The sequence below is a fragment of the Camarhynchus parvulus genome, chromosome 8, assembly GCF_901933205.1.
Source record: "Camarhynchus parvulus chromosome 8, STF_HiC, whole genome shotgun sequence".
Taxonomy (NCBI): Eukaryota; Metazoa; Chordata; class Aves; order Passeriformes; family Thraupidae; genus Camarhynchus; species Camarhynchus parvulus.
In genome coordinates, this window is record NC_044578.1 from 10,469,370 (window position 1) to 10,488,761 (window position 19,392).

Consider the following 19,392-nt stretch of genomic DNA (forward strand, 5'->3'; position numbering starts at 1 on the left):
ATGGACAGGGCTGGCCTGGGCTCTCCACACAGAGCAGGCAGGGCTGCCAGCCTGGGCAGGTTTCACATCTGAACAAACGGGTGCTGCTCTGAAGTCAGGAGCTGTGTGACAGCTTTACTGCTGAGCACTAACTGAATATACAACTGTGCTCAGTACTACAGAGCAGCGTTGCTGCAACATCCAGGAGGGTGCCAACAACTGCTATTGCCACCAAAGCCATCACCACTGACCCCTCTCTTTCCTGCATATCCAACCAGTCAATGCAGTCCCCTACAACTGCAGGTGAGCAGGAGGTGAGCACATACATGCACAAAGGGAATTGCCACAGAAGGTTTCCAAGCTCCCTGCAGGCACAGGGTCCCTGCAGAAAGTGCAGCGCACTCATGGCTGGGACATACCCATGGGAAAGAACTTACCTGCCAAGGGCTGAGGAGTGCACCAACTGCCAAAGGGTTCTATGGCCTCTCCTTATTGCAAAAGAAACACACAGGAAAGCCAGCTTGTATGAAACCCAATTATTCAAATTTATTAACATCAAGAATTATGCAATGATGCTGTAGATTTTTTTTATTAACAAATAGAAAACAGACTGTATACAACAGTGACCCCTACAGCACTATGCATCCACAAGGTAAAAATGAATGTGTCCTCCAACATTACCAACCCTGGATTGCTGATTTCAACGTAGCTTGGATTCTTAACATTCGGAATACATGTGATAATACAATTAGATACCCTTCCACCACCTTTATTCATAACTCAATGCACTCAAAAGAGGGCTGCTCACTCCCCATCTTTAGTGCAAGCGTGATATAATAAGGAGTATTAATATATAGTACCATTAAATTAAGTCCAGTAGTCTTGCCACATTGGTTCATTAGAACATCCTGAAGTAGCGGAAAGTACAATATTCTAGTGACTCTTAACATTTGCAGGATAGCAGAAATTATAGATACACCCAACCTCTGAAGCCATGTGTACTCCCCTCCCCTTCCCTGCAGTACCCTGCTTCCAAAGCGAGATGGTCCAGCTCTGCTGTGGATCAGCTGGGCTTGTGCTCCTTGCCTTTGTCAATGCTCTGACGCACTCCACTGGTGAGAGGTGACAGGATGGCGCTTGCACGCACAGAACCGTGGGGTTAACACAAAGGGCCGTGTCTTGCTCTTTCCATCCCCTCCCCGGGGAACTGTGGGACCCCCTTGCTACTCCTGCCCCCTTTCCAGCAAGACACACAAAAAGAGGTTCCAATGTCTGGAGCCCGGGATTTTGGGTCTCTCACAAACAAGGCGACGACAACTCACGTCATATCAGGATCTGCCAATACACACGGTCACTGGATTGGTTGAACACGTATTGTAATAGGACTGAACAGTTTCCAGCTGACAAAGGGACGCTTCTCCAGCGACCCCATATGCCCTCCCAAACCCAAATCTACTAAGGAAATAATGGGGGGGAGGAGAAGACTAAAAAAATAATTGGTAGCTTAGGTCCAGTTCCATGAAATTTCATATTCTACAGAGGATTAAAAAGCCTATGGGGAATGTAGATGGGCAGGAACCACAAGCCAGCTGCTGCGAATTACCAAGGAAGCTGCACTAAAATGGGCAGAACCAGCAGTGACTGGGCTGAAATAAACACAGGGCAGTAAAAAATGTAAAAGCAAAAGGGAATTAAAAAAAAACAAAACCCAACTCCCAAAGGTTTGGCGGGTCCAGTTCTGCTTGGGCAAAACATTAAGACTTGCAAAAAATAAAAAATAAAGAGAGAGAAGATTATAAAAACCACTAGTAACTATTTTACATGTTTAAAAAAAAGATCCCATTCCACCCACCTAAAGCCTTGCTGTGAAATGCAGTCGGCATGAGAGAGGGTGAGAGATGCACATGAGCAGAAATTCAGCCAGAGACTGGAAATGCTTTTGGAGTCGGATTCCCTCATTTGGCGCTGGGGCTAAGTTCCTAAATGCCGTGGTCAGAACTGGTTGGCGTGGAGGTCTGCGGCCTGGGCAGTACCTCCACCTGTACAGAAGGACTGAGGAATGGGCGGCTCTGGCTCACAGGGACCCGTCTCCACTCCTAGACATCCCCACCGCGACTGGAGGAAAGCACTGTTACGTTGCATAGTGGTCGAAGCTGCCAAGGTACTCCAGTGCGGCTCTGTAGCACAGCTGGTACTGGTCCTGCAAGACACCAACGAGGGAAACATGAGCAGTGGGGACACAAGGACAGTGGGCTGCAGGGTCCAACATCCAGAGACATCAGGGCCCTCCCTTCTCCCACAGATCTCCACTGCCAAGCACAGGAGGGGAGCTCACCTCTGTCTGCACCATGGCCGGCCGCTGCGTCCGCAAGGTCTTCACCATCTGGAACATGTCCACCACGCCCTCGTAGCGCATCCTCTCCAGCACAATGCTGAGTGTGATGAACACGCCCGTGCGCCCAACCCCGGCACTGCACAGGGAGCAAGAGGGGCCACTGTGAGTCCTGCCAGCCTCAGAAAGGCTCTGCAGAGCTCCTAGGAGCGATGCAAGCTGCTCCTGGAGCACAGGGACCTGCTCACTGGGGCAAGGCTGCAGTCCTTACCTGCAGTGCACTGTGATGGGCCCATCCTGCCCAAACTGCTCCTTGGTCTTGTGCACCTGCCCAATGAAGTCAATGAAGCCCTCTCCTGTCTTTGGCACTCCCTGTTCAGGCCAGTCTGTGAACTGGAACTGGCGGATGGTCCGTGACTGGCCGTCCTGCAGGGAGAGGGGTGTTGGATGTGAACCATCGGTGAGGGCCTGATCTAACTCCCCTCAGCACTGGTGCTCTGATCTGCTCTTAGACCCCCTGAACCAGGCCAGGTGAGAGGTGCAGAGGCCACAGGTGAGCCCAGGCACATAGTCTGCTGCATGTTTGGGACCTGTCTCTGTTCTCTCATGTTCACCCCAGGGTAGCTTAGCTGAGCAGGCCTTTGGGCCCCTACAGGGTCCATTGGGTCAGTGTTTGGGGCCCAGCTCCATACTAGAACCATGTTTACTGTAACACAGGGGCCCTGTGCCTGGTCAGATGCTGCACACAGACTCCAGGTGCAGGGAGACCTGTGTTAAATGCTTGCTCAAATGAGCAGCACAGGCAAGGCAGGGTCTGGTGCTGACAGGGATCTCTGAGCTGTTCATGGGGCTGATACAGCTGGCAGGGCAGGAACCTGTGGAGAGGGGAGCAGTAGGTGGTGGGCAGCAGCCCTTTTTGCCTGCAGTGCAAGGCAGCTTTTGCTTTCCTGTTTCTCCAGGAGCTGTTGCATACTCCCTTGACTGGCCTGGGTAGGGCAGAGGCATGAGAGGCAGAGGAGCTGGGGAGCCAGCAGATGCACTCACCCTGGCATCCGTCACCTTGAACTCCCGGAGGATGTACTGTGGCATGTTGTACTCTGCCATGGGGTCCACTACGAAGTACTGGTACCGGGCAGAGCGCTCTGCAGGCCAGTACTGATGGCACTTCTCCTGTGGATGAGGAGCAGGGTAAGACATTAGAACTGACAAGCTGCTGCTCCTCCCTCCCGCTGCCTGGGTGCCTATGTGGTTGTGGGGCCACAGGGTCAGCCACCAGACAGTGGGGGCTCACCCAGAGCGAGTGGTGCCAAACACAGACTGGGGTGAGCCAAGAGTGTGTGCCCACAGACAGCAGCCCCAGAGCCCCCTTGTCCCCACAGCAGGACTCGTACCCGGCCCATCTCACGCAGCTTTGTCAACATCACCACGATGGTGGAGTCGTGCTCCCAGAGCATCCGCCAGAAATCCTCTGTGGTCTCGGCCAGTGGTCCCTGCGTGGCGATGTAGGCCTTCTGCTGCCTGTGACAAAAAAAATGGTGCTCAGAGCAGCTCCTCAGAGATGGGCAGCAGCTGCTTTGGGGGCCTGGTGGGCTGGGTGAGCTGGAGGCAGGGCCCATGGTACTTTGGGAGCAAGTATGACAAGCCAGCTGTAGGATGAGCCATGGGCTCTGGGAGAGAGGTGAGCTGGTCCAGCACTTTTCTAAGTGGTCTCCACAGACACAGTGAGCACAACTTGGAGGACCCAGAAAAGCTCTTAGTCCTTGCTGGGGTGACGGTGTCCCCAGCCCTGCCGCTTGCTGCTTCTTGTCTCCAGTGCTGCTGTTGCACTGAGAGCCCTCTTGGCACCCAGGCCCCCACCAGCAGGCTGACAGCACCCATCTGGGCTGGAAGGAGAGACTGTGCTTGGGGACGATCCCAGCAGCATCTCTGTGTTCCTTTTACTTTCTGCAGTACCCGCCATCCCTCCCATTGCATGAGAAAACACAGAGCAGCTGAAGCAGGTCACCTGGATTACACACTCCAGACAATAAATGAGGGCAGTGTGGAAACCATGATAACAGTTTTGTCTGCTTTTCTAAAGCTTCAGAATTTGTTTTTGGTTCCACTGCCAACCAGAACACCTTTCCTAATTTTTTGTGCGACCTGCCCCAGACCAGCCTCCAACCTGAAGAAAGCCCCCCTGGTGCTTTGGACTCAGCTCTGGCATGCTGGTACTGTGGCTCTCTGAGCTCTCAGCCTGGCACAGCAGAGCCCGGGCTGGCTCCACCACTGCGGGGCGCTGGAGCCCATGGGACCAGGGCTGGCTTCTTCCATCCTGCCTTCATCCCTCTACTGGTGCTATTTTTAATGGTGCTAAATTAATGAACGTGCTGCAGGGCAGCTGTAACATGCGGGATGCAGACAGGGGCTGCTTCAAGGTGGATTTATAACCCATAGTAAAAAACAGGGAATGGGGATGCAGAACGATGTGTAAAAGCTACTAAAGATGCAGCATCAGTGATATCTGCAGGACCTTGGGCCAACTGATTTCTTTAGATAACTAGAAGAATGATGGTTCAAAGGAAGGGATGGGAAGAGATAACAGAACTTGGGGATGGGGTTAGTAGCACATGAAATGGTACCACCTGCTGTGATGGCAGCCCTCTCCCTCCCTCCATAGCATCACCAGGAGGCAAAGCCAGTGTTGCTCTCCATCAGCTCTGGAGCCAGGACAGGGGCTGCAGTCCATCTGTCAGACTCAGGCTGCAGCCAGGCAGTGGCCTTAATGACTGGTGGTTTGTGGCTCTGTGCCACACACCCAGGAGGTAGTGAAGGCTCCCTCTGCTCTGTGGCAGCTTTTCTCTAGCCCCTTCATCCCTCCCCATTACTCTGTCCCACCCTGAGGGAACGTGGCTTGCTTCAGTTTCCCAGGGTTGGGATGCTCCCAGGGTTGCTGCTCCCCTTTTGCTCCTTGTCCACTCTTGCCTCCACGTAGCCCTTTTCCCTGGGAACTCTTGCTGGGCTCAGCTGCTGGAGCAGCAACAGGGCACAGAGCTGCTGGCCTGGCTGCACCCACATTTGTTCCCTTTGGCAGTGCCTTTTGCATCTGGGAGGTTACCAGTCCAAAAGAGGCAGGTGGGCAAAGCCAAGTTGGCAGGGACATGTGCCACATCTATCATTGCATCCCCCACTCCAGCACTGATGATGGTGCATGACCATCAGCATGAGGGATGACCTTACAGTGATGGTGCACAGACAGATGACAGGAACAGGCCTTTTATGTGCATAATTGTGATTTGGTTTGGATTATTGTCTAGGGGTTGCTTGGGAAGGGGATGTGGCCACTGGGTTATTCTTCTCCCCTGGCATTTAGCATCTGAGAATGAGATGTCAGCAGACAGATACAAAAAACTTAAGCATTACTGCCCCACTAGATCTTAATTTGTGCTTTCTAAACTGTGTCCTGGAGAGAGTAACGTGGTGATGGACTTCCCAGTGTCCAGCACCAGCCCTGCCTGAGGATCCAGACTCCTCCTAAAATGAAGACATGGAACAAGCCTTGAGCTGCTGCCTGGATCAGCCGTTCAGTGGAAGCACACTCCTAACTCTAGCTGCTACAGCGGGGAGGCAGGTTTGAGTTAGGTACTGTAGATATAAAACACAAGCCAAGGGATGCCTACCAGCATATCCCATAAAACCTCCACAGGAGCCAACACAGACTGCCACTCCAGCCATGTGGACATCTGTCTACAGCAACACAAGCCAGCCTGGCAGCACTCACTCACAGGCAGTCTTCACATATTGTAACTACACACACTGCAGTGTCTGAGAAGATGGAAATAGATAAAATGCAACAAAGTGGTCCCCAGCCCACCCCAGGCGGTCAGGACCAGTCCTTGGGAAAAGAGAAGGCAAGCAGGCAGGCCAAGCTGGCACAGTCACCCAAGGTAATCCTTACCTGTAGCCATCTATGAAGCTGGCATTGATGTAGTCAGAGCCCTCGACGCCGCGGATGGGCTGCAGGCAGACTCTTGTCAGCTCATACGGCATGATGTTCACGAGGCGGTTCTTGAATTTGTTGCAAGGGAGGTTGGCACTGATGAAACGTGAGGTATGTGCTTTAGAATTGGCCAGCAGCTGAAAGAGGAGGAGACACATCAGATCCCTGCTGGGGATGCAACAGTCTGAGGGCAGAACCGGGATCCTGGCAGCAGTCATGTAGTGTAGGGGAGACCCAGAGCAGCTCTCTGACACACACAGAGCCAAGAAGCTTTGTACCTCTCTGAGCCAGGGATGTATGCTTGGTGGTGGCAGGGAAGCAAAGCTTTTCCTCTTCCAACAATGTCTCGTTATTTACTTCTCACCCCAAAAGAACCCAAGAAAATGTGAGAATTGTGACAGTTTTAGGTAAAGAAGATATATTTTGGGTTACTGTGAGACATTTTATGGCTCTCTTTGAGTCCCATAACCTGGAGTCATGGTAAATGTGTTACTTAGATCTGCTGGCAGATTCAAACAGTAGTCACTCTTCCTTCCCCCAGCTTCTTTTTTTTTTTGTTTGATTTCCTTCCCCAAAAGACTGCCTCCAGCATTTCCAGAACCATCCTTCTCTCTATGAGTGGCAGGTTGACCTCAGGAGAGGCTGTCTGCAGGGGGACAGGGTTGCTTTCTGGGGAGCAGTGCAGCCATGGGAGGCCCTCCCATATCCTGCTCCCCAGGGTTTCCCATGCAGTGGACACTGCCAGGGCACAGAGAGGGGCAATTTCACTACTGTTCTCAAGACACCTTTGGAGAAATGGAAGAAAAGTAAAATTTTGTCTTTCTTACAACAGAATTACTTGAGTTGAGCACAATTCTGTGGCTCTCCTGAGGAGTGTCACCATGAGATACTCAGGCAGCATGTTTTACTGTTCCAACCCCAGGATACCAGCAGCTCTGATAACCACAGGACAGAGCTTCTCAACTATTCCCAGTTTACATGGAAAGTCAATATTTTGCCTCTCCTGCTCCTTTGTCACTTGGAGGGAATCCCCAGGGTGAGGGTGTACTGCTGCAGTTCATTTCACAGCCTGCATGGTCTGCTGCCTCCCTGCATGAGCTATATTCCCCTGCAAGAGTTCACTGGACTAATGCACCTCATCTGAGAATATGGGCACTTAACTGAGCTCACTTCAGCTCAAGGCTGTAATAAATATCTGCAGTTGGCATATACAGATACAGGCAGAAAAATGTGGACTTGGCTTCTTAAAAATGGTGTGCCTTAAAACACTGCCTTCACCAATTCTAGATGGTGAGGCTTGGTGTTGAGGTGGTTAAAAGATTACAGAGCTTAGCATTGAAGAAATGAGACCAGAAATGTCTCACATATTTAAATTGGAGCTGTTTCCAGACAAGTTGTTCACAGTAACATCAATTATCACTAACATGATATGCATCTGATTTCAGATGCAGCTCCTGCCGCACAGTGAACCTAGAGCAGAATGTGCTGCTGGGAACTGCACACCCATCTGCCTTTTATATCATCCCCAGAAGCTGCCAATCCAGGGGGGACCACGGCCGACACAAGCTTTACAATTCAAATGTATTTTAAATCACTGCCTACCTGCTTTAGAAACACACAAAAGAATAACTGTCTGTAATGATCCATAGCCCACCTCTCCCAACCCCTGGATGAGCAGCCTGCGGAGCTCTGCGGGCAGAGACAGGGCACTAAAGAAGTGGGGTGCTGGGGCTGGGCCACCAACCTTGAATTCCAGCTCCATTGCAGTGACGCTCTCGCCTGGTGGCACCTGGGTCAGCTTCTGGATGTGGGCGAAGAGGTTGCGCGCGGGCACCTCCGTGTTGCCGCACGTGGCGGCCTCCAGCAAGGCCTCGTGGATGAAGATGTACTGGTCCTCTGTCTGCACCATGTAGTTGCGCTGGGAGCGCATGCACGTCACGTGGCCGTAGATGTCCACGGTCTTCTCGTGCTTCATCCGCTCCAGCATGGCGTCGATGACAATGAAGCAGCCAGTTCGGCCCACGCCAGCACTGCAGGAGCAAAGCACACGGTCTGAGATGACACCGTCTCCTAGGGATGTCACACAAGCTCCAACAGTGCTTCAGAGATCACCCAGACTTAGGGCACAACAGAGGAGTAAAGGTTGCTCTCTGTGAGTGAAGCTCCAAACAAGAAGTGACAGGAGGAGGGAGGGAGAGAATCACTGGAGATGTGAGAGGCTCCTCAGCCTTTCTGCTGTCCCCCTTTCACTGCTGGAGTGGAAAGGACATGGTGTCACCCTGCTGATCCCTGTGGTGGCTGGCAGCCCCTCCACAAGGGAAGGAGAAATGTGCTTAACAGGCAGGAGAGTGACACACACACGTGTGTGTGTAGTCAGAAGACATGAAGAGCAGGCTGGGCCCTAGCACCAGTGAAGTCAGTAATTTCCAGCCTGCTTGCCCCCTAACCTGGGTCACTGTTTCCTCACACATGAAACGAGCATGGCCAGCCTGAGAGGGAAAGCAGAAAGCTGAGGTTATGCATGACTGTACTGAGACCTTCCTCAAGCACCAAATGCCTCTCCACAGCTGTTGGACAGGCAGTAGCAAACCTCAAGCTACTCACTCTGAGAGCACCCTGAAAACAGGAGATACACTGTTGTGACATGCAAATACAGACAGAGGTAGGGAGCTAGGCATTCCCTCATTTATGGTGCAAGTCATATCCTTAACAAAGCTTTAATACAGCTTGTTTGTGTGTTAATTACACCCCACTACCATCTGAAACAGAGCATGAAAGAAGAGCATTAAACACTGCTGGTAAGGCGTATGCTGAAACAGCAATGATGGAGTGGTTTGCTCAGTAACAGTCCCCTCTTGGCTGCTACAAATAAATCTTGGCTGGGTAAGATGCTGAGCCTTAGTAGACTAATATTTTGCCTTCAGAGCTGCCTTTCTACCCTGTGAAAGAGTATGGCTGTAAATACTTCATATGAATGTTCCTAGAGGTCACTGCATGCAGTTCTGTCAGTGATGTGCATCTGAAGGTACCACCCACTTACACTGGGCACAGATAATTTAATTTTTAAATGGCACTTGCAGTTTTGCAGGAAAATGTGTTTTCTAAGGCTCTCCATATAGCAGTGCTGTTTAATCTGATACAGCAGTAGCAACAGAAATGCCACCATTGCATTACCACTGCTGAGCCTGTTCTGCTGCCAGCCCAAGCATGCAGTGCAGGTTATGCTACGATGAAACCTTTCTCACAAGAAGGGGAGACTCCACTTTCAGACAGGTTAAAGCTCCTGCAGCCAGAAGACAAACACACAGTCCTACCTGCAGTGCACAACCATGGGCCCAGCATCTGTTGGGTTACAGGCCTTGACCCGCCGCAGGAAAGCGAGGATTGGGGTGGGGTATTCTGGCACCCCGTGGTCAGGCCAAGCCATGAACTGGAACTGCCGCAGTTCTGTCTTCTCATTGGAGCCATTCTGTCAAAGACAAAGAGGATTTGTTTTGCATGAGAACATCTCATCCCAATGCAGGAACCCACTGATAGGACAACAACAGCCACAGGCACGCAAAGTTCTGTGTGATGATGCATGTACTGGGCTTTCACCAGTGAAAATTTGGAGGAAAAACACAGGTTTATTGCAAAGCTCCTATACATACAGATGCTATGTAGAAAGGCAGTTTTACAGACAACAGAGCATCTCTGCAGGAGTGGAACAGACTGCAGGGAAGCTGAAAGACTCTTTTCTGCACAGCACAGGTTCACTACCTGCATACTCACTGCATGTTCAGGGAAAATGGGCATTGGGCATGGAAGGGCTATAGCAGCCAGCTCCCTCCCTGCTCCTCTGCCTCATGGTGTCCCTGGGCAGGGCGATCAGCCTGTGACTGCAGACTGCCCTGCTTCTCTCTGGGCTTGGCTGAGCGATCTATGCAGCAAGTGGTAGGAATGGCTGTGTGGTTGCTGGGGCCTTCCTGGGGCATGAGTGTGTCCCCCTGAGCACTGGGCTCCTGGCCCAGACTCTGTCACGCACAGAAGCACTTGCTGCAAAGTCTGTCTGCATTGACACTGCTCCTGGCACTGCCCCCAGGGATTTCCAAACACTAATGAGGAAAGCAGCAGGCAGGAGAGAAGGGTTTATGTTCATGTCAAAAATAGCCCCTCCATTTGCATTATTAGTGACAGGAGTGATAAAAATTCACTGCTTCCCATGTTGCCCCTCTAATGGAAGGACAGCTGCTACCTGTACACTCACCAGAGGCAAGAGCACCCTGCTCCGGGGCCCACCACAGAAAGCACACAGAAGAGCATCAATTATCCTGGCCAGAGTCCAGTGGTAGCCAGATGCACAACCTGCACCTGATCTCCTACTGCAGCCCATCTGTGAGACATGGCTCATGCCTGGCCAAGCCAGCGGCCACTGCCTGTAGGCCATGGAGCACCCTGCAGCATTGGGAGGCCTCTCTGCAATACGTGAAGCAGCAGCAGCAGCCGCCAGTCCCATACCTTGTACAGCGCGAAGGTGCGCACGGTGTAGGTCGCCAGCTCCACCGTATCCAGCAGGACCACCTGGATCATCCCATAGGTTTCTGTACCCCGGCTCGGCCAGTACTGGTCACACTTTACCTGCAGGGAGGTGAGGAAAATGGGTCAGTGATTGGCTGCTGGCTGGGGCATCTGGGATGAGGAACAGGGCTCTGCCCTTCAAAGGGTAAAGACAGAAACGAGTCATTGTGTGTGTGTGGCTCTAAAATCCAGATTTCCTTCCCCCAGAGTGTCCCAATCCCCAGCAAAAAGGCAGCACCCGCTGGACCCCTTTCCATAAGACTCAGAATCACAAGCATATTCTGAGCTAAACTGACCCACAAGGATTATCTAGTCCAACTCTCAAGTGAATGGCCCATATGGGAATTGAACCAATCTCGGTGTTATTAGCACCATGCTCTGACCAACTGAGCTGATCTCAGTGAGTGGCTACTCATTGAAAGAGGGATTTTCCTTTTCCCCTGGAGCCCTCAGTGGAAGTGGCAAAGGGGGCCAGGCCACCACATAAGAACAACAAGAGCAACACCAGATATCAAGACAGTGAGCAGCAATTCCTAGCAGTGGTTTGTGCCTGCTGTAGTACTTCTCTGCCTCCTGTTTGGTGAGATGGGCATCTGTGGGATGATGGGAGAAGAGCTAGTGCAGCAGGGAGGAGGAAATGGTGGTTTCTGTGGGCACTGCTCTACTCAAAGGGCAGCTGAGGTGAATGAGATGCAGTCTGTATCCCCACCAGCTCCCAGCTACGCCAGCTTGGCGTCCTTGACCCACAGCTGTGGCAGGACAGAGCTGAGTCCAGCACAGTACACAGCAACAGGCATTACCTTTCCCATAACATCCAAAGTCTCCCAGGGTGCCCTGCCAGCATGGCCTTGGGCAGCAAACCACCCTCGAGACAGGTGGGACACAGCCCATGCCAGGGCTCCAGCCTGGATGCTGTGTCCACCCTCTCTGCCCTGCTGCAGGCTTGAGTGCATTGAGCATCACCAAGCAACACCAACGTGCCCCTGTGGCAGGAAACATCCCTGAAATTCTACCTCTCCTAGATGTTTCAAAATGGCTCTGAAAGGAACAGATGGCAGCTTAGACACAGACACATCTTGTTCTCCCTCTGCAAGAAGACACAGACTGTGGCCAAACTATCCCTTCAGCCCCCTCCTGCAGGCAGCACTGTCCCATCATGAAAACACTGCTGCTCCCTAGAAACCTCCTGCCTTGCATCATCCTTATCACCCCTTTCCAACTCTGCAGTCAGGGTGCTTTGAGCTACCGGTCACAGCTTTTGTTGCATTCCTCTTGGCAGACAGCCAAACACATCCCCAGGGGCCCATCCCTCTGCCCCCTTCACCTCCCTGCACATCCCTCCCTGCTCACATGCTGCTGCTCTCCTCCTCCTCCTCTTCACAGCTCAGTGTTTTCAAACTACTCCTCATTTCTTTTTTTTTTTCTGTGAAGCCCCAAGCTCCCTATTTAATTGGCACCCTCAGCATCCCTGTTTCATCTGGTACCTGGCTCCCCCACCCTGCAGAGCCACAGTGCCTGGCTGACAGGAGGAAGACTTCATTCCCACCCATGTGCACCACAGTGAAAATGGTTTCCCACCCGAGGAGAGAGGAGTGAATGGAAGATCATCTGTGCTTGTCAAGGAATAGTAAACTTAATTATGAGCAGAATGTGTTTACATGGCAATGCGTGGGAAGGGAAACAATAAGCTTAATTAGGAATCAATGAAGTTCTGCCTTTTAATTGAAACTACTTGCAGCAGGGTGGGGCTTGTCAGAGCTGAGAGCCCTCATCCTGCACTCTGGAGTGCAGCAACCTGGAGTCAGAGGGATGCACCTCTCCCTGCTTTTTGGGTTCTGCTCACAGTAAGGCCTGCCCTGGCAGAAGTGCCTGGAGCAAGGCTGCCTAATGGGGTACTGCAGGTGCCTCTGCAAGCAGAACAGCTCTGCTGCCTCCTGCCCAGGGTCCCCTGCTGCTTGGGCTGCTGTGCTGCCTTGGATCTGTGGCAACATGGCAGGCCCTGCAATAATCTCAGGATTCCTCTTCCTCACTTGGCACAGAGCATTTGATGCTGACTGGCTGCAGCACCAGCAACTGGGAGGTCACAAACATTATTTCACAGCTAAACTGATCCCATCCTCATGAGTGGGTGCCACCTGCAGGCTGTCTCCATGAGGTCTGAGTTTGTCTGGCCTGGCTTGGGGACGATGTGACCCTCTCTAAGGGAGAGGAGAGCAGCATGGCATCCTGCAAATGCTGGGGGCAGCTGCTTGCTGTGGTCTGCAGGGGATGTTTCAGGGGAACAGCACAGCCTGTTCCTGCGCCTGAGCCTACACCTCAAGGGACACCCAGTCCCCTCCTGCCACCCACATGCTGCAGGGCTGTGTACTCGAGCACAAAACAAACTTCAGAGGAGTTCCCTGTGTGGGATAATAGCAATGCCTGCGCTGGTAATTGAAAATTATTTATTCATGACCAGATAAGAGTCAGTCACATTTTCTGCCAAATTTACCCATAATGTTTATGCCCCATTTTCAAGCTCTGTAAATTTTATGCTGAAGCCGATGCACTGTGGCACTAAAGCAGATAAGAGATGTTTTCTTCTGGCAGTGCTTGTTTCTCATTAACTTAAGGAGCACAGTAATGTCCTGAACAGCCATTTATTGCAGCTTTGCTGAGTGGCTCCTGTTCCTCCCCTTTGATGCCCTGAGCCCAAGAGCAGCCGGGCACCTCTCTTCAGCTTGAGAGCTGTGCTCTGCCCCCAGCCCTGCTCACAAGCTCCAGATGGCACTGCTGTCAGCAAAAGGGCTGGAGCATCGTGTGGCTGCCAGGCTTCTCTTCCCCAGGGCCCTTGAGCACCAGCCTCTTAACACCCCCTCCCGAGGACATGAAATGTCAGGGGAGATCACACTCCAGAGAAGGCTGCTTGGTGCTCTGGGCTAGAACAGAACAACCCACAGCACTGCTGTGGGAGACTTGGCTCTGCCAGGCTCTAGGGGATAGCCCAGGGTAGGAGAAATCCTGCTTTAATACCTCTCTCCTGGCAACACAGCCCAGCAGGGACACACCACACTCGCAGCTTGGGGAAAGCTAATCTACAATGTGTGTTTCTGAACTGCCACCAAATGATTCTGAAACTGATTGTAAAGCTTTGAAGGCAGCTAAATTGCACAATCCAGCCATTTCTATCCTTTATGTGCTTCTCACTTTGTGAAAACATGAAAAAGGGAGGATGATTTAGACCATCAAGCCAGCTAAAATTGCAGACCATAAAAGCTGATGCTCTTTAAAGATTTTTTTTCCCCTCTGCAGCTCAGGAATCCTTTAAAGCAGTGTCACCCCCACAGGGCTGCCAAGCTGCTGCTGGTCCTGGTTGGCTTATCACAGCAGTGCTGAGGGTGACCTGGGGAGCTCGCCTGGAAAGGCAGCAGAGCCTGCTCTGCAGCAGGCAGCTCTCCATGAGGCCCTGCTGCCCACCCCGGGCTCTGCAGCTGGACACACAGTCCTGTGCCTGTGCCAAAGCGCCTGGGCAAGGGGACTCTCAAGCAAGGTCACCCTTGGGTAATGCTGTGATGCCATGTGACTGCCTGGAGCAGTGCTGTCTCACAGCAGCACGAGCAGCAGCAGGCAGCAGGGCTGCAGGGACCCAAGGGGTTACATCAGATGAAGTTTGAAGTCTCTGGAGCAGAATGAACTGCAAAACAGTGACTCATGTTGAAAGTTTGGAGCAATGGGCAATGACTGGGATTAGGATCTTCACTGGTCCCTAAAAGGTGTGCTCCCAAGAGAGCTCTAGCCCTCACCAAAAGGGCACGAGGAAAAGCAGAGCAGGAAGGTGGCTAAAAGCAATCTTGGCTTGGAAGATGCTGAAAAAGACAACAAAAACCACCAGAGAAAATAATCTCCTGGAAGCCCACACTGCAGCTCCCCACCAGAACCCTGCTGTGAGGGAATGCCCTGAGACACCTACAGGGTACAGCAAACACATCCAGAGAAGTCTTTGCTGTGGATCACTTGTTCAACTCAGGAGTGACCAGGCTTCTCCACTGCCTCTCCTGGCAACCTGCCTCTCCCACAGTGCCAGAGAAACTGCCCACTTCTCATTAGGGCTGGGCATGTGCCAAAGAGGCAGCAGGACTTAGGCAGGCAGTGCCAGGGAGCAAATGCAGGGGTTTGGGTCTGGTCAGGTCTGCCTGGAGCCCCTGGGCAGTCTGCCCCATCAGGCAGGCTGCCTGAGAATCTCTGAGGGCTCTGGTCACCTCCTGCCCACAAGGATTCAATGTCACCAAAAGCCTGATCACATGGACTGTGTTTGGGACAGACAAACAAAATACTGCAGGATAGGATGGGGTGTGCTGGGGGGAGATAACACATAGCTCAGCAGCACAGACATCTCAGGCAAAGACGAGTCCCTCTGGGGTCAGAGGAAACCTGTTATCTTCAAGAAACACGCACCTTGGAATGCCTTGCCATAACTGAGAAGCCCAGAAGTTAAGTGAGTCAAGATTCCAGGCATGGATTTATTTGGCAACCCAGAAGGGCTTTTCCTTGTTCTTCAAATATATGCTCTGTTATTGAAATGTGAAGGCACAGAAAAGTCCTCATATAACCCTCAGCTGCAGAGCACAGTGGATCAGAAGCTTCTGATCTTGCTTAGCCCCGAGTGTGCCAAGCCCTGAGCCACAGGGCAGGTCAGAATCATTTCCCTGTCACCCCATGTGGATGACAGTGGCCACTGGACAGAACAGCCAGGACTCTGCAGCAGGAAGCACAGTGCAAAGCTGGGGCTGGATCTCTAGAGACAGCTCATCTCCAAGGAATGCTCTTTTTCCCTACAGGCTGTAGGGCATTTGAAGATGCCAGGAAACCCATCAACAATGCCTGTTTTTCACACATTAGGAAAAGCAGGTCTGTTTTGCCATGGTGATTGGTGGTTCCAGCCACTTCCTCCCAGTCAGGGTGGGCTGGGACACTCCTGCGAGCATTTCGGTGCTAAAGCTTTGAAAAAGGAGGGAGAGCATGCAGGCAAAAGTTTTAACTAAACCCAAACTTGACCATTTCTGCTTCTCAAGAATGAGCTTATTGGGCTAAAAATAATCAGTGCTTCACAGCTTGAGTGCACGAGCCCCTTCTGCTGTTGGCATGGCAACACTAAAATATTCTGCTAGTACAAATGCTCACTGCTAAAATTTTACTTTTAGGAGCAAACTGAATCATGAGAGGCAGAAGCTGCCTCATCCTTGGGCAGGCTTTGCCCAAAGGGTGAATCTGGGTGCAGGAGCACTTGGTCACAGCTCACAAACTCCTGCTTCAGGGGCTAAGAACCTCTGTCACGAAAGCTGTATCATCTGCAGTGAGGGCTCCCACTCCTTCTCCAGCTCATGCCTTCCCCGTGGTTTGCAAGCAGCTTTGCGTTTATTACATCAGAATATCTAATCCTGGCAGTGTAAGCTGATAATTTATACATGTTGTCATTGGACAAGGCACAAATCAGTCTTGTTATTGCAATGAGACCCTGTCAGCCATTCCCCTGCATTGCCAGAAATGCCAGGGCCCTGTCAGGCTGCTGGATGCTGCTGGTCCCACCCAACAATTGCAGCTTCTCAGCTTCTGGGGTGGTACACACCTTCCATCTCAGAGCTTTCCTTTCCCCCTTCGATGCGAGTGATGTGGGTACGAAAGGATGGGTACACATGCAGATATGCAGGCAAAATAGAGCTAAATGAGCAGGCCAGCAACAGGAGGTTTTGCCACCCTTTTGCCCCACAGGGATATGCTTACGAGGCATTTGTTGCTGGGCTGTATGAAGCAGTGAGGCACATCACTGGAGCTGCCCCTCACTGGGTGCCCTTATGCCTTATGCTGTGAAGCGCTCCCATTCCTCCTTTCTTCCCCCCAACAGCTCCAGAAAAGAGAGAAAGCACACACTGTACCCTGGACTTCTCCTCCAGCCTGGTCATCATGACTATAGTTGCTGTTCTCTGTTCCCACACCATCCTCCAGAAGTCGCTGAGGGTTTCTGGCAGCGGTCCCTGCGTGGCAATGTAGGCGTTCTGCTTCCGATAGCCATCGATGTAATTGGCGTTGATGTAATCACTGCCTGGGACCCCTGCGGGGGAGAAAGAGGGCAAGAGTTACTGGGGTAAGCCCACAACCCTGTACCCACTGCTCTGCTGGACCCCACAGGCAGGAGAAGAGGCTGGCATGTTCACAAGGCTCTCCTTTATGGGGTGATGTCAGGATCTCTCCCAGGGATCCTGCAAAGGACAGGGATGGTGCCTGAAAAAAGAAGAACCCTTTGTAACTCCCACATTAATGCAACAAGCAGGCAACACCAAAGCAGAGAGACAGCTGCCACACACACACAAAGGAAAATTCACAGGCAGGAATATTAAGGAGCTCATTCGGCCCCAAGCAACTGACTGAAATAATTGTCTTAAATTCACCAGCAATTTGTTATGGTCCTACAGCACCTTTTAAAAATGAGGCTCCTTTATTAGCTTGTCTCTGTTAGCAAGGGATGTCAGGCAAGGATGTTTCCCCATTCTTCCTGCAAGGACAACTATCCCCAAGGAACCAGAGATCTTCCTCCTACCACCACTGAAAGCCTTCAGTGTCAGACCCCTCTGCTGCCTACTGGCAGAGGCTGCTCCAGCCCCCACGAGGCCTCCACCACTTTAAGGAAAGGAATTTTTCGTAAAGGCTTTTAAAATGCAAACACATAGTTACTAAAATAAATTTGGCAGAGCAGAGGCCTGAGGCTGCTTCCAAACCCTGCTCAGCATGGGCTGCCCAGGCTGCAGGGATAGAGAGCAGCAGGAATCTCATTGTCTCCCTAGGAGAGAGCATCTGCATTTCATTAGAGAAAGGAAATAAAGCTGGGGGTCACCCCTCGTCCTTTTGTCCTGGGGAAAACTCCACAGCTCTGCTCTCCAGGTCTCAGCAGTCTCCAGCAGACACGAAGCGCTGGCAGCGCTGGGGGCGGCAGCAGCTGGAGTGCAGCGCTTGGCTCCCTGGCACGGGCGGCACGGGGCTGGCAGGGTGCTTTGGGAACAGTTCCCAGGAAGGCACAGACACTACTCACAGCAACTGAGTCAGCCTGGAAAGCAGGGATTCCCCCGTGTGCTCACCCCACAGCTGTCTGCGAGGGTTTGCCCATGAGCAGACATGCCAGGCCCTCACATTGCTGCTGCTGCTGCTGCTGCTTAACAGGGCTTGCTGTGAGGGACTGTTTGGCCGCCTCTCCTCCTCTTGAAGAGGATGAATAGTTACCATCAGAGAAGGCTTTTCCATCTCCCAAAAAAGGATGCTAGTGACTGGAGGGCCACCTGTGTGCAAAGCCAGGTCTTCCCCAAGCAGGGTGCATTGAATTAGCTGTATCTTCCCCATCCTCCATCAGTAGGCTCAGATCTGGGTGAGCAGAGCTGGGTGCTGGTTTATAAAACAAGGGGAATGGGTGAGCTTGGGCTCCAGCTCCTCTGTGTGCAACAGAACTAGAAATGTGTATTAGGCCAAACTCCAGGGATATGGGGCTGGTTCTTGGAGACATGGGGGTCAGTGCTATGGACACCAGAGCCTGATGCTCCCCTGGAGGACAGGGATGTATGGAGTCTGATGTCCCAGGGGAAGGAGCACCCCTCACCCTGTGCTACTCTGGGCAATTATTTGGGCCCATATATTGACAAGTCTCAGAGAAAGATACTGGCCCTACAACTGTGCTGGGACAGAGGGTGGCAGCGGCACTAACAGTGCCATGTTTCACCATGTAGTGAGGAAGGCAGCTGAAGTCACACAGAGAGGACAGTGGGAGAGGGGGCTGCTGGGACAGACATGTTTGCTGCCAGCAGTACTAAGAAGCAACCACACAGAACACACCGCTCTGAGGACACTGGGAAAGCTTTACAACGTCCTTTCTCTTCTGGCCAGCCAGAACACACATCTGATCATGCTGATGCTTCGTGTTTGTTCCTGCTCAGCTTAGAACACAGAAGAAGATGGTCTCCTTGCTACAGTCAGGTTCAGCTGCTTGTTGGGGTGCCCAGTGCAGTGACTTACCATCGATGGAAGTCAGGATGACACGTGAGTGGTCATAGGCGATCACATTTGCATAGCGGTTTTTCGGTTTATTCACTTCCAGGTTGGAGTTCTCCCAGGTGAACTGCTGCCCAGGATCAATGGACTGTGGAGAGAAGGAGAAGGAAGGAATTGGTAGCGGTTCCAGCACATTGGAGTGCTGCAGCACATGGGTTTCAGTCAGGAAATGTGCATTGCCCTGCACACCTCTCCCCAGGCCAGACACAGCTTCCATGGGTGTCCACGGCAGTAGCACCAAGCCAGACCACACTGAAAACCAGTTTCCAGTGGCACATGCATCCCACTATCTGTAGGCAAAGCAGTGCCTCACTGGGGCAGCCTGCTACACATGAGCCTTCATCTCCTCTCCTGCACACTCATCTTTTCCTCTGGAGCTACCCATCAGCAGAAATTTGGTCTTCTGCCAGGATTCCAGAGAGACCTGACTGCGCAGATCTTGACCTAGCAGTTTTATTAGCTGTTGAACTGCAGC

The 19,392-nt window shown here is 52.0% G+C and overlaps 1 protein-coding gene across 11 annotated transcripts in view; it reads right to left on the bottom strand.

Annotated features, from left to right (window-relative positions):
- Positions 1 to 500: 500 nt before the first annotated feature.
- PTPRF (protein tyrosine phosphatase receptor type F) overlaps positions 501 to 19,392 on the bottom strand; it is a 375,416-nt gene continuing 356,524 nt past the window's right edge. For all 11 annotated transcript variants that reach the window (XM_030952948.1, XM_030952950.1, XM_030952956.1 and 8 more), the window contains 11 exons: positions 18,882 to 19,005; positions 16,760 to 16,935; positions 10,788 to 10,907; positions 9,605 to 9,759; positions 8,035 to 8,320; positions 6,249 to 6,427; positions 3,703 to 3,829; positions 3,356 to 3,481; positions 2,583 to 2,737; positions 2,315 to 2,450; positions 501 to 2,179 (listed from right to left, as the gene is read on the bottom strand). In XM_030952948.1, the coding sequence (XP_030808808.1) occupies positions 2,111 to 2,179; positions 2,315 to 2,450; positions 2,583 to 2,737; positions 3,356 to 3,481; positions 3,703 to 3,829; positions 6,249 to 6,427; positions 8,035 to 8,320; positions 9,605 to 9,759; positions 10,788 to 10,907; positions 16,760 to 16,935; positions 18,882 to 19,005 (1,653 nt within the window). In that variant the 3' untranslated portion in view covers positions 501 to 2,110. The remainder of the gene's footprint in view (positions 2,180 to 2,314; positions 2,451 to 2,582; positions 2,738 to 3,355; positions 3,482 to 3,702; positions 3,830 to 6,248; positions 6,428 to 8,034; positions 8,321 to 9,604; positions 9,760 to 10,787; positions 10,908 to 16,759; positions 16,936 to 18,881; positions 19,006 to 19,392) is intronic.